This window comes from Phytophthora cinnamomi (assembly GCF_018691715.1).
Source record: "Phytophthora cinnamomi strain GKB4 chromosome Unknown Contig67, whole genome shotgun sequence".
NCBI lineage: Eukaryota > Oomycota > Peronosporomycetes > Peronosporales > Peronosporaceae > Phytophthora > Phytophthora cinnamomi.
In genome coordinates, this window is record NW_027151000.1 from 424,566 (window position 1) to 435,465 (window position 10,900).

General features: G+C 58.5%; 5 protein-coding genes across 5 annotated transcripts; all 5 read left to right on the forward strand.

Annotated features, from left to right (window-relative positions):
* Window positions 1-95: 95 nt before the first annotated feature.
* IUM83_09414 (putative GPI-anchored wall transfer protein 1) lies at window positions 96-2,375 on the forward strand (the record flags this gene model as incomplete). Its single annotated transcript, XM_067933855.1, has 12 exons — window positions 96-191; window positions 293-370; window positions 442-692; window positions 761-839; window positions 908-996; window positions 1,058-1,184; window positions 1,248-1,380; window positions 1,456-1,560; window positions 1,659-1,846; window positions 1,920-1,999; window positions 2,086-2,152; window positions 2,226-2,375. 12 exons carry the CDS (start codon window positions 96-98, stop codon window positions 2,373-2,375), a joined length of 1,443 nt encoding a protein of 480 aa, XP_067786592.1.
* Window positions 2,376-3,004: 629 nt separating this feature from the next.
* Window positions 3,005-4,629, forward strand: IUM83_09415 (Delta(5) fatty acid desaturase; the record flags this gene model as incomplete). The annotated part of the gene is made up of 3 exons (XM_067933856.1): window positions 3,005-3,044; window positions 3,127-3,267; window positions 3,365-4,629. 3 exons carry the CDS (start codon window positions 3,005-3,007, stop codon window positions 4,627-4,629), a joined length of 1,446 nt encoding a protein of 481 aa, XP_067786593.1.
* A 798-nt stretch (window positions 4,630-5,427) lies between these two features.
* IUM83_09416 (uncharacterized protein) lies at window positions 5,428-6,660 on the forward strand (the record flags this gene model as incomplete). Its single annotated transcript, XM_067933857.1, has 1 exon — window positions 5,428-6,660. One exon carries the CDS (start codon window positions 5,428-5,430, stop codon window positions 6,658-6,660), a length of 1,233 nt encoding a protein of 410 aa, XP_067786538.1.
* A 779-nt stretch (window positions 6,661-7,439) lies between these two features.
* On the forward strand, window positions 7,440-8,876 carry IUM83_09417 (Regulator of telomere elongation helicase 1; the record flags this gene model as incomplete). The annotated part of the gene is made up of 1 exon (XM_067933858.1): window positions 7,440-8,876. The coding sequence occupies one exon, from the start codon at window positions 7,440-7,442 to the stop codon at window positions 8,874-8,876; it is 1,437 nt and encodes a 478-aa protein (XP_067786539.1).
* Window positions 8,877-9,514: 638 nt separating this feature from the next.
* On the forward strand, window positions 9,515-10,341 carry IUM83_09418 (WRKY transcription factor 19; the record flags this gene model as incomplete). Its single annotated transcript, XM_067933859.1, has 2 exons — window positions 9,515-10,167; window positions 10,239-10,341. The coding sequence occupies 2 exons, from the start codon at window positions 9,515-9,517 to the stop codon at window positions 10,339-10,341; spliced, it is 756 nt and encodes a 251-aa protein (XP_067786591.1).
* Window positions 10,342-10,900: the final 559 nt, after the last annotated feature.

Here is a 10,900-nt window from a genome sequence, read left to right on the forward strand (position 1 = left end):
ATGCCAAAGTGCCCCTCCTGCCAGTCGGTGATTGGTCGAATGTCCGTTTTGTCGCCTTTTGATTGGTTGCAAATGAAGCCGCAGTTATAATCACGATGGACGAGGACTACAAGCTCGCCAAGGAGGCCTTCGTGGCCGGCCTCCAGGGCACCAGCGCGCGCGAGGTCTTCCTCGTGTTCGCCATAGCACCAGTGCGTAGACGATTGCAGTCGCTGTCGCGCAAGAACGGCCGCCAACGGGCGAGAACTCGAGCCGGGAGACACTAAAACGCAGCGTTGTTACGTCGTGCCAGGGGAGCTTATGGCTCTATTCGGAGCTCATGCTGCTGCTGGAGGTCGTGGGCATCCGGCAATTGGGCGTCGGCAACTTGGTGAGTGCTAGACCCGTTGTGGGGGTATTTGGGGCGGAATTGGTGAACTGATGGTGCAATATCCGCTTTAGAACTTGATGGCGACGATCCTGCTGGAGTTTGCAGTGACCGTCGTGCCCACGATGATCGGCTTCACCTTTGCCGAGTATGCAGTGCCGCTGCTGGCGGTGGTGTACTCGCTGGCGGCCACGCTGAGTGCGCTGTCCTGGTTCCACGCCAAGGAATACATTCACAAGCACTGCAGGAAGGAGAAGATGAATCAGCTGCTCGAGAAGGAACTGCCCTTCCTAACCAACTTTCGCGCACAAATTATGCTATCGACGTGCGTTGTGAAGATGTTGTTTTAGTGTTGGCGCCAATGCTTACTTCTGTGTGGTTGTGACGATGCAGGTGCTTCGCAATTCTGGGGGTTGACTTTACGGTCTTTCCTCGCCGTTTTGCCAAGACGGAGAATTATGGCTTCAGTGTGGTAAGGCAGCAGCGTGTTGTCGCCAATTGTGCTATTAGCCGTGAACACTTACCTTTATGTGGGTGTAGATGGATATTGGAGTTGGCGCATTTATCGTGTCGTCGGCGATTGTGTCAGCGCCTGCGCGTCAAGCTCGTCGTGTTGTTGGCACGAAGAGGTACGTATTGAAGTTCTTGCAGAAGGGTCTACGTGGATATCTAAATTCTTTGTCTACGCAGAGCTCAATCGGACGGCAAACCAACACAAAGCTTTGTTCAGAAGCTATATGCTTTCCTTCGACCCATTGTACTAGTCCTCGTGTTTGGGGTCGCGCGGTTTCTGACAGTCAAGGGCGTCAACTACCAGGTAGGAGACTATATTTCCAGAGATGTGTAGCTGCGATATATGAATGCTATTTGATGCGATTAGGAGCACGTGTCCGAGTACGGCGTGCATTGGAACTTCTACTTCACGCTAGCAGGAGTGTACCTGGTGTACTCTTTCTTTCGCGCTTTCGGCAAATGGGCTTCGGGCCCCGCCGTGGCGGTTCTCATTGCTTGTGGTATGCAGTTTACGTGTCGACGTTGTTATCCTCTGGCACCTATTCTGACTGTTGATCTATGGCATGCTTTGGCAGGCTACCAGGTGTTTCTGTCCCAATTCGGCGGTGAAGATTATATCCTGAATGAACCTCGGGACAATTTGTTGAGTCAGAACCGCGAAGGAATCCTCAGTTTGGCAGGTGAGTTGATTTAATTCCAATGCGATCGGCAATAGTCTACAAGTGCCTAGCAGAATGAGTGGGCTAATGTTGTTTGCTGTCGTATATCCTCCACCCAGGCTACACCTCGCTCTACTTGCTTTCTGTCTACGCGGGTGAATGCATATTCGGCTACATGGACTCCAACGGGGCGAAACTGCACCGCAACATGAGGTGGCTGGTGGTCTCCCTCTTTATCGTGGCCGGTCTCCTGTGGGCCTTAACGTTCCTCTCCGTGCGGCTTGTTGCACGTCCTTCACGTCGTATGGTATGTTTTCGCCTCTCATTCGCCTTGATCCTGAACAACCAGCATCTCACGAGCTCATGCTTTTTGTCTACAGTTGAACTTGTCGTATTTGTTGTGGGTTGTGGCCGAGTCGACCACTCTGCTGGCGCTCTACTGCGCGATCCAAACTGTCTGGTATGTGGTCCCTCGGTCTGTATCTACGGTAGTACACAAAACCTCCCTCTAACATGGGCACAATCTTTGTCGAATATGCTGCACAGCATGCGTCCCAGTGTGCCACTGCTGTACCAGGGCATCAACCACAACCAGCTCTTCGTCTTCATCGTGGTAAGCCAGATCGTAGTTATCCATCCTCGCCAGCACAGCGTTGCGTTGACTTGCAACTGCGCCTTGACTACAGGCCAACCTGATAACAGGCGCCGTGAACCTGAGCATGCACACCATCAACACCAGCACCGGCGGGGCGTCCGCAGTGCTGCTGCTCTACATGCTGGCGGTCTGCGTGCTCGCCTCGGTGCTGCAGCACGCGCATATCCGCATCAAGCTCTGAGCAGCGCCGTGCTGACGTACTTGTGGTACTGTGTACCGCGAATTAACAGTCCTAATAAAAACGCACCTAAATCCGCGGCTCCCGGCCGGGTCTCTGTCCGACCGTGCAGACCATCAGAATCGGCACCACACTCGGCAGCCTTGGGCCCCAGGTGTCCTCCATGCAATGCAACGATGATCTGCTGGGCCCCAGACCCGAGCGTGCAGCCACTTCTAGCCGAGGACGCCGTCGCTATCAGCGCCGATTGCTAAGAGCGGAGGGCTGAGGGCCTCTCGCCAACTTTGGCTACAAAGAGATGTGCCCATGCGGAGAGCCACACGTTTTCCTCAGGGCGATCTTCCAGCAGCGAGCTGTCATGTGGCACACCCAAATCCTTCATCTTTCTTTACCCCGTCCAAACGCCGCTTCAGCTTCACGAGTTTATGTTCTGAAAGCCTTCATTTTCATATTCCCTGCGTAAACACCATCATATCATAGCATCTGCTTTCTCAGGTGGATGGCCCGCGTAGCGGAGCTCGACAGGCGCAGATGACATCACTGTTCGATTCGCTCCCACGCCAGGAAGCACCGACGGAATCTCCTCTCCTGCGCGCCGGCCGTCACCCACCCATTGACGAACAAGAGCTGCCATGGCCCCCATCGAGACCGACAAGGCCGTGAGCGCCAACGGTGTGCGCCGTCTGTGTCCCTACAAGTGCCTCCGCTCCACCTCCACTCACCCTCTCCTCTGTCTGTGTCGTTCGTCCTGCAGAGGGCCTGCACCAGCGCAAGGGCGCTGCTGCCGCCGCCGCGGCCGACAAGGACGCCACCTTCACGTGGCAGGACGTGGCCAAGCACAACACGGCCAAGAGCGCCTGGGTCATCATCCGCGGCGTCGTCTACGACGTCACCGGTGCGTTCCTTCCAATTCATCATGAGGTACCTATTGCAATGACCTGACAGTTATTTGCTGCTCCTGCTCCTGCTGCTGCTATTGTTCGCACCACCAGAATGGGCGGACCGTCACCCTGGCGGCCGCGAGCTCGTGCTGCTGCACTCTGGCCGCGAGTGCACCGACACGTTCGACTCGTACCACCCCTTCTCCAACCGCGCCGACAAGATCCTGGCCAAGTACGCCGTGGGCAAGCTCGTGGGCGGCTCCGAGTTCCCGCAGTACAAGCCCGACACGGGGTTCTACAAGGAGTGCTGCGAGCGCGTGCACCAGTACTTCAAGGACAACAAGCTGGACCCGCGCAGCCCGTACTCGGGCATGTGGCGCATGATGATCGTCGCCGTGCTCGGCGCCATCTCGTACCTGGGCATGAATCAGCTGCTCTCGGACAACATCTACGCCCACTACGCCTGGGGTGCGCTCTTCGGCGTGTGCCAGGCGCTGCCGCTGCTCCACGTGATGCACGACGCGTCGCACGCCGCCATCACCAGCAGCCCCACGGGCTGGAGACTCATTGGACGCCTCGCGATGGACTGGGTCGCCGGCGCCAACATGGTGTCGTGGCTCAACCAGCACGTGGTCGGCCACCACATCTACACGAACGTGGCTGGCGCGGACCCCGACCTCCCGGTGGACTTCAAGAGCGACGTGCGCCGCATTGTGTACCGCCAGGTGCTGCTGCCCATCTACAAGTTCCAGCACCTGTACCTGCCGCCGCTGTACGGCGTGCTCGGCCTCAAGTTCCGCGTGCAGGACATCTTCGAGACATTCATCTCGCTCACGAACGGCCCGCTGCGCGTGAACCCGCACTCGGTCGGCGACTGGGTCGAGATGATCCTGTCCAAGGCCTTCTGGGCGTTCTACCGCATCTACATCCCGCTGGTCGTGCTGCAGGTGGACTCGTCTCGCTTCTGGGGCGTCTTCCTCCTGGCCGAGTTCATGACGGGCTGGTACCTGGCCTTCAACTTCCAGGTCAGCCACGTCTCCACGGCCTGCGAGTACCCGGGCGGTGACGAGGAGGTTACCGCTATCGATGACGAGTGGGCCGTCTCGCAGGTCAAGTCGTCGGTGGACTACGGCCACGGCTCGTTCCTCACGACGTTCCTCACGGGCGCGCTCAACTACCAGGTGACCCACCACCTCTTCCCCGGCGTCTCGCAGTACCACTACCCCGCTATCGCGCCGATCATCATCGACGTGTGCAAGAAGTACAAGATCAAGTACACCGTGCTGCCCACGTTCTCGGAGGCTCTGGCCGGCCACTTCGACCACCTCGTCGTCATGGGCAAGATGGGCAAGCCCGTCTCGGTCCACATGGGCTAAGTTGTTGCTGGACTTGGCCGCCATTATTCAGGACAGAATCCTAGGCTCGACCTGCTGTTTCACGCTGCGGACGTTACTACTCGCTGCTGTTTGGGGCGGCAATAGGGCTGCGAGGTGAAGAGACAATGGCGTGTGTGTGCATTTTGGTGGTCTTGCCACCGACAATAATCCATCCTTTGTTGCAAACGCAGTGGTGTTTTGGTGTTCGTGCATGTGATGTCTCTTGGTGCCGTTCTGTCCGGTGATCCGAGTCCAGGCCCCGCGAGGCGAACGCTGCGACGTGTTCTGGACCAGAACACGCAGGTTCACAGTCGGAAGCAGATGGTGCGTCAACGATGGCCGCGCATCTTAATCAGGCAGGCCTGCTGTCCGAGGTTGTTTGCAAACATGACGCCTTCCTTGGTGAAAATCCCGCCTCACGTTCGTCTACACCAGCTTGTCGTTCGCACAAATGCACAAGTGTCCTTTCAACGCTACGAGTGCGTTTGAGGCCTCCAACGTTGCGGACGGAGGTCGTCGCGATGAAGTTGCGAGTGTCATGGCAATCAACGATCGCACTGTGCGCCGATCCCGATCAGCCTCTCCTCGTTCAACCACTGGGCGCTCGAGTCGTGGATGCCCAGCATGGCTTTCGTTCCTGGGCCCTTCCTTGGCCGCGCTGCTATCGTCGAGAGCGGTAGCCTACCGTAAACCTCGTGCCGTTCCGGCTCCACAACACGAACGAGGTTGGCGGCTCCAATCGCCTGGGGCCAAAGAGCCGGCAGTCTCCGATTCACCAAGTAGAGCTCACAGGGAAGCATGGTCTCCGTAGTCTCATCCAGGACGGCCATTGTGCCGCTGCTTCTGCTGTCGGTCGCTCGGCATTTGGCCGAGGCGCACACGTGGATCGACTGCTTTGACACCGATCGCTCCAAACTCTACGACCAAAGCGCCTCGTACATTTTCGGCGGAGCCGGTGGCAACGGATTCTGCGCAGGCTACGGCGCAGGGTACCCGGGTCGAGGTGACACCAGTATCGGCACGGAATACACGCACAAGGTGCTGAAGAACGACGTCGAAGCCGGTGCCCCCGTTTGCGAGGATGTAGGCACCAACACATACGCGGATTGGCGCAAGCGGTTGTCGGTGGCGCCAGGACAGACAGCGTACTTCGCCTATTTGCCTAATGGACACATCGTGAAGGACAAGAAGGGCGTCGGCACTCAGCACGGTGTCTACTGGACAGGCCAGGTCGGCACATCTCTCAAGTCCACGCTCGATATGAAGCCCGAGAACTTGTTGGACGGACACACGATGGACTACGACGACGGCAATTGTGGAGAGACGTACGACTACAATGGGAATCCGAGTCACCGTGCAGGCGACGGCAAGCCTTGTATCGGTTCGTTCGTTGTGCCGGCAGGCACTGTTCCGGGTATCTACAGCATGGTGTGGTATTGGACGTTCTGGCTGGACAACCAGGGCGCGTATAAGGACCAGGAGATGGCAAAGGGGTACTTCGGCGCCGCGTACTCGACCTGCTTTGACGTTGAAGTGACGGCCGACAATGGCGGCAATACGTCCACAGTGCAACAGCCCGGGACAGTAGCGCCGTACGACCAAACCCAGGGTCTTGTTGGGGCTGAAGCTGCTCCGATAGTACAAGGTCCTCCACCGGCAGCCACGCCGGCCATTGTTGCGGCAGCACCGCCCATTGTTGCGGCTGCGCCGCCGGCAGCTGTCCCTGAGCCAACAACAGCGCCGACGGCTCCTGAGGCCCCGCCGGCAGCAACACCGGCAGTCCCGGAAATGACGCCGGTGCCTGCAGTTCCTGAGGCTCCGCCGGCAGAGGTGCCTGCGGCCCCAGAAGTGACGCTGGCGCCTACAGCTCCCGAGACAACGCCAGCGCCGCCTGCAGAGGTACCGGTAGCCCAAGTAGAGACTCCATCGCCGGTTGTGACATCTGCTCCTACAACACCCATTCCAGAGACGCCAACAGCGCCGAAGTCAGGGTCTACAAGTTCGGTTTGTCGTCGGCGTATGCGTTCCTAAGTTGTGAATATACAATGAGCTGGCCGATTGCAGGCCAGGTTAGGCCTGGACGTTGTTGAAGTGCGTGACGTGTCTCTCGTGGCATATGTGCATGTACCGGTAACAGTATTTCGCCGATGGAGATGTGTATATCTACAGCGTAGTGTTAGATGGCTTCCCATATACAAAACGAATACCAGGACTGGAGTTAGAGTGTAGCTTTGTGCAAGCTTTCGGTGGGAGCTCCGATCAGGTCCAACGCCGCGCGATTATTTCGTGGTTGAACGTGTAGCCTCGAGCGCGCGTGGCTAGAAGACAGACGCGGGTTGCCCTGAAAGTGATCCGGGCAGCAGTGTCCGGTCCGAAGCCATGTATGTATGTGTGCAGTGCACGGCAGCCTTCGTTTGCAGCAGAGCCAAGCGTGGGTCGCTTCTCAAGTCCCAGCTGACCTTAGGCCGCTTGCTTTAGCAACTTGTCAATGCAAAGGCAAGAGCCGGCCGGAAGACGACCATAAGTCATGGGGAGATCCGAGGCTTTGCCAGCGCTTGGGGCGGCAAAATTTCGCCGATCAGTTTGTCCTGGTGCATGTCGGTTGCAGAGAGAGAACCGTGCCCAGCTTTTCTTCCGCTCTCAGTCCTTCTCTGTGCCGTTCCGACAAACCAGACCAGCCCAAGTTGGTTCAAACAGTAAAACGTGTTGCTGCCCCTCCGTCATGTGGAGAGAAAACAAGCTCGGCGACACTCTCCAAAATCTCGAGTCGTGGGCACGCTTCGCTAGGCTGCGATACCGCCAGCAGCAAAATGGTGTCCGTCGTCTCATCCACGATGGCCTTGCTGCCTCTCTTAGCATCAGTGGTAACGCGGAATGCCGAGGCGCACACCTGGATCGACTGCCTCGACACGGACCGGTCCAAACTCTACGATCAGAGCGCGTCGTACATTTTTGGTGGTGCAGGCGGCAACGGATTCTGCGGCGGCTATGGAGCAGGCTACCCCGGCCGCGGTGACACCAGTATCGGCACGGAGTACACGTACAAAATGCTGAAAAACGTGGTGGAGACCGGCACACAGGTCTGCCAAAGCGTTGACCCCAACTCGTACTCGGACTGGCGGAAGCGACTCTCAGTTACTCCTGGTCAGACTGCATACTTCGCGTATCTGCCTAATGGACACATTGTGAAGGACAAGAAGGCTGTCGGTACTCAGCACGGCGTCTACTGGACCGGCCAGCCAGGAACCTCGCTCACGTCTACGCTGGATATGAAGCCCGAACACCTGGTCGATGGCCACACGATGAACTACGACGATGGAAACTGCGGCGAGACGTACGACTATAATGGGAATCCGAGTCACCGTGCAGGCGATGGCAAACCGTGTATCGGGTCGTTTGTCATTCCAGCTGGCACCGCCCCGGGAATCTACAACATGGTGTGGTATTGGACGTTTTGGCTCGACGATCAAGGTGCATACATCGACCAGGCCCAGGCCAAGGGATACTTTGGCGCTGCATACTCGACCTGCTTCCAGGTAGAGGTGACAAGTGGTGGCGCGGCACCAGCACCGACACCAGCACCGGCACCAACACCAGCTCCTACCCCGGCACCGACCCCGCCACCGACCCCGGCACCGACCCCGCCACCGACCCCGCCACCGACACCCGCTCCTACACCGGCACCGACTCCGGCACCGACGCCAGCTCCTACCCCGGCACCGACCCCCGCGCCGACCCCTGCACCGACACCAGCACCAGTTCCGGCAGCTAAGACGGCATCGACGGCCCACCCGATTGTCGGCGCGGCAGCGCCTGTGCCGGAAAGTCCGGCAATTAAGCCGAAGACGCCCGCCGCGAAAATCGATATCTCTGTAGTTGGAACCGTTGCGCCTGAGCCTGTGGACGGCAGCGACGGCGAAGATTTCCCGCCGGCAAAGTACGTCAAAAGCGGCTTGATCACAAAGCGTCCGACCAACAGCAGCACCAACAACACCAACTCTACCAGCTCCAGCAGTGATGACTCGGCCTCAGCGGGCTCTGCCTCGATGGGCTCCGCTGCCGACGCCGGCCAGGTCGGTCAGGAGGGCCCGTCGTCGCCGGCGATGGTGGTCACTTCAGGGTCCTCCTCCTCAAGATCGGTGGACGGCGCCACCGCATCCACCAAAGAGAGCTCGGCCGTCTCCGTCGAGAGCTGCGGGCGGTGGGTGGCCCTGGGCTTCGCGTTGCTGTTCGGAGCGCTGCTATGATATGATCCGGTTCAGTCTTCCCAAGCACCATTCCATGCAGCTTGCCGGACCAGACCAGGCAAGTCTCAGTTGACCAGCTTCACGTTTCCCAGCTGGCGATCTATCGGAACGCTGTAAAAGCCAGGCCGCGGCGAAAGTATCTGCTGCCTGCAGCCTGTGGCTCGAGGTGTCTTGCCCTTAGCTCAATAGATGTGCTGTCCTTAGACCGTGAAAAATGTAACTTGTATGTAGCGTTGTGGTTATTCGTTCAACTAGAATGGTTCCGTCATTGCGTTAGTCAGCTAAACGTTGTGCAAATGCCAGCGCTTGCCGGAATCCGGGAAACCGAGCGCGTGCCTGTCGGGCGCGAGCTTCCGCCCATTCTTGAGCCGCCTGGGGTCACGAAAGACACCTGGCCGCGTCGACTAACACGACCGTGTTAGCAAGTCTCTATTACGGGTGCGATGCCTGCGGGACAGCTGGAGCACGAGGACAAGCCGCCGTATCATTTGCAGTCCGCTCTGCCCGAGCCAGTCTCACGCTCTCCTTGGTCTCCTCTGCAGCTTCGGCAGCACAACGCTACTGTATTCTGCAAAGGGTCGGCCGCCACGCGCATCGACGGAATTCCGAGGACAAGTTGACACGCTTCGCCTTTCAAGATGAGGTCGGTGACGAGGGTGTCGGTGGTTTTGGCGACGGTGGCCGTCGTGTCGGCCCACTCGTGGATCGACTGCTTCGACACCAACCGTACCAAAATCTACGACCAGAGCGCGTCCTACATCTACGGCGGCTCCGGGGGCAACGGATTCTGCGACGGCTATGGAGCAGGGTACCCAGGTCGCGGCGACACCGATATCGGAACGGAGTACACGTTCAAGATGCTGGAGAACGAGGTCGAGGCGGGCACCCCCGTATGCGAGGCTGTGGACGCCGACACGTACACCAGCACGGACTGGCGCAAACGGATCTCGGTCGCGCCCGGCGTGACGGTCTACTTCGCATACCTGCCGAACGGACATATCGTCAAGGACAAGAAGGCAATCGGCACGCAGCACGGCATCTACTGGACGGGCCAGGCGGGTACGTCGCTCACGTCGACGCTGGACATGACGCAGGAGAACCTCATGGACGGGTATACCATGAACTTTGACGACGGCAACTGTGGCGAATCGTACGATTACAACGGGAACCCAGGCGGGCGAGCGGGTGACGGCAAACCTTGCATTGGGTCTTTCGTGGTTCCGACAGGCACTACTGCAGGTATCTACAGCATGGTGTGGTACTGGACTTTTTGGCTCGACAACGAGGCTTCGTACGTGGATCAATCCCAAGCTCGCGGGTACTTTGGTGCCGCCTACTCGACGTGTTTCGAGGTGGAAGTAGTCTCTGGAAGCGGCGGCAGTTCAACGGCGGCGACATCGACGCCCAGTACGAGTGCTTCGCAACCAACCACTTCTGTGCCGCAGGTTACGACAGCAGCGCCTAGTACGTACACCCCGGTATCGGCCACTTCGGCCCCAGAAGTGATAACAGCGACTCCAGTTGGTACAACGGCAACCCCGATGGCCACCACTATGGCGCCACCGGCAACGACCGCTGCCCCTGTTAGCTCATGGGGTCAGGTTGATGCGACCGGTGCTGCGGCGGATGCAGACCCTACTGCCATCACGAACGCCCCAGTCTCGACAACCAGCGCTCCTCAAGTTACCACGGCCACCCCAATATCAACGACTAGCACTCCCCAAGAAATCATAGCCACTCCAGTGACAAGTGCATCGCCCCCTACGCCATTGCCTACACCAGCTCCGACACCAGCACCCACCCCGACCACTCCCGCACCGACGATAGCGGTGACGGAAGCTCCCTTGACTGACCCACCTGCGCAAACGATTGCTTCTCCAGAGACGTCAGATCCGGAAACGATTGCAAAATCAAACGAATCTCCTTCCCAGTCAAGTACTTCATCAGATACTCCCATCACGACTTCTACTGAAGAGGCAGAAACAACTGCAAGCACAACAAACGAATCTCATGCCCAGGCAACT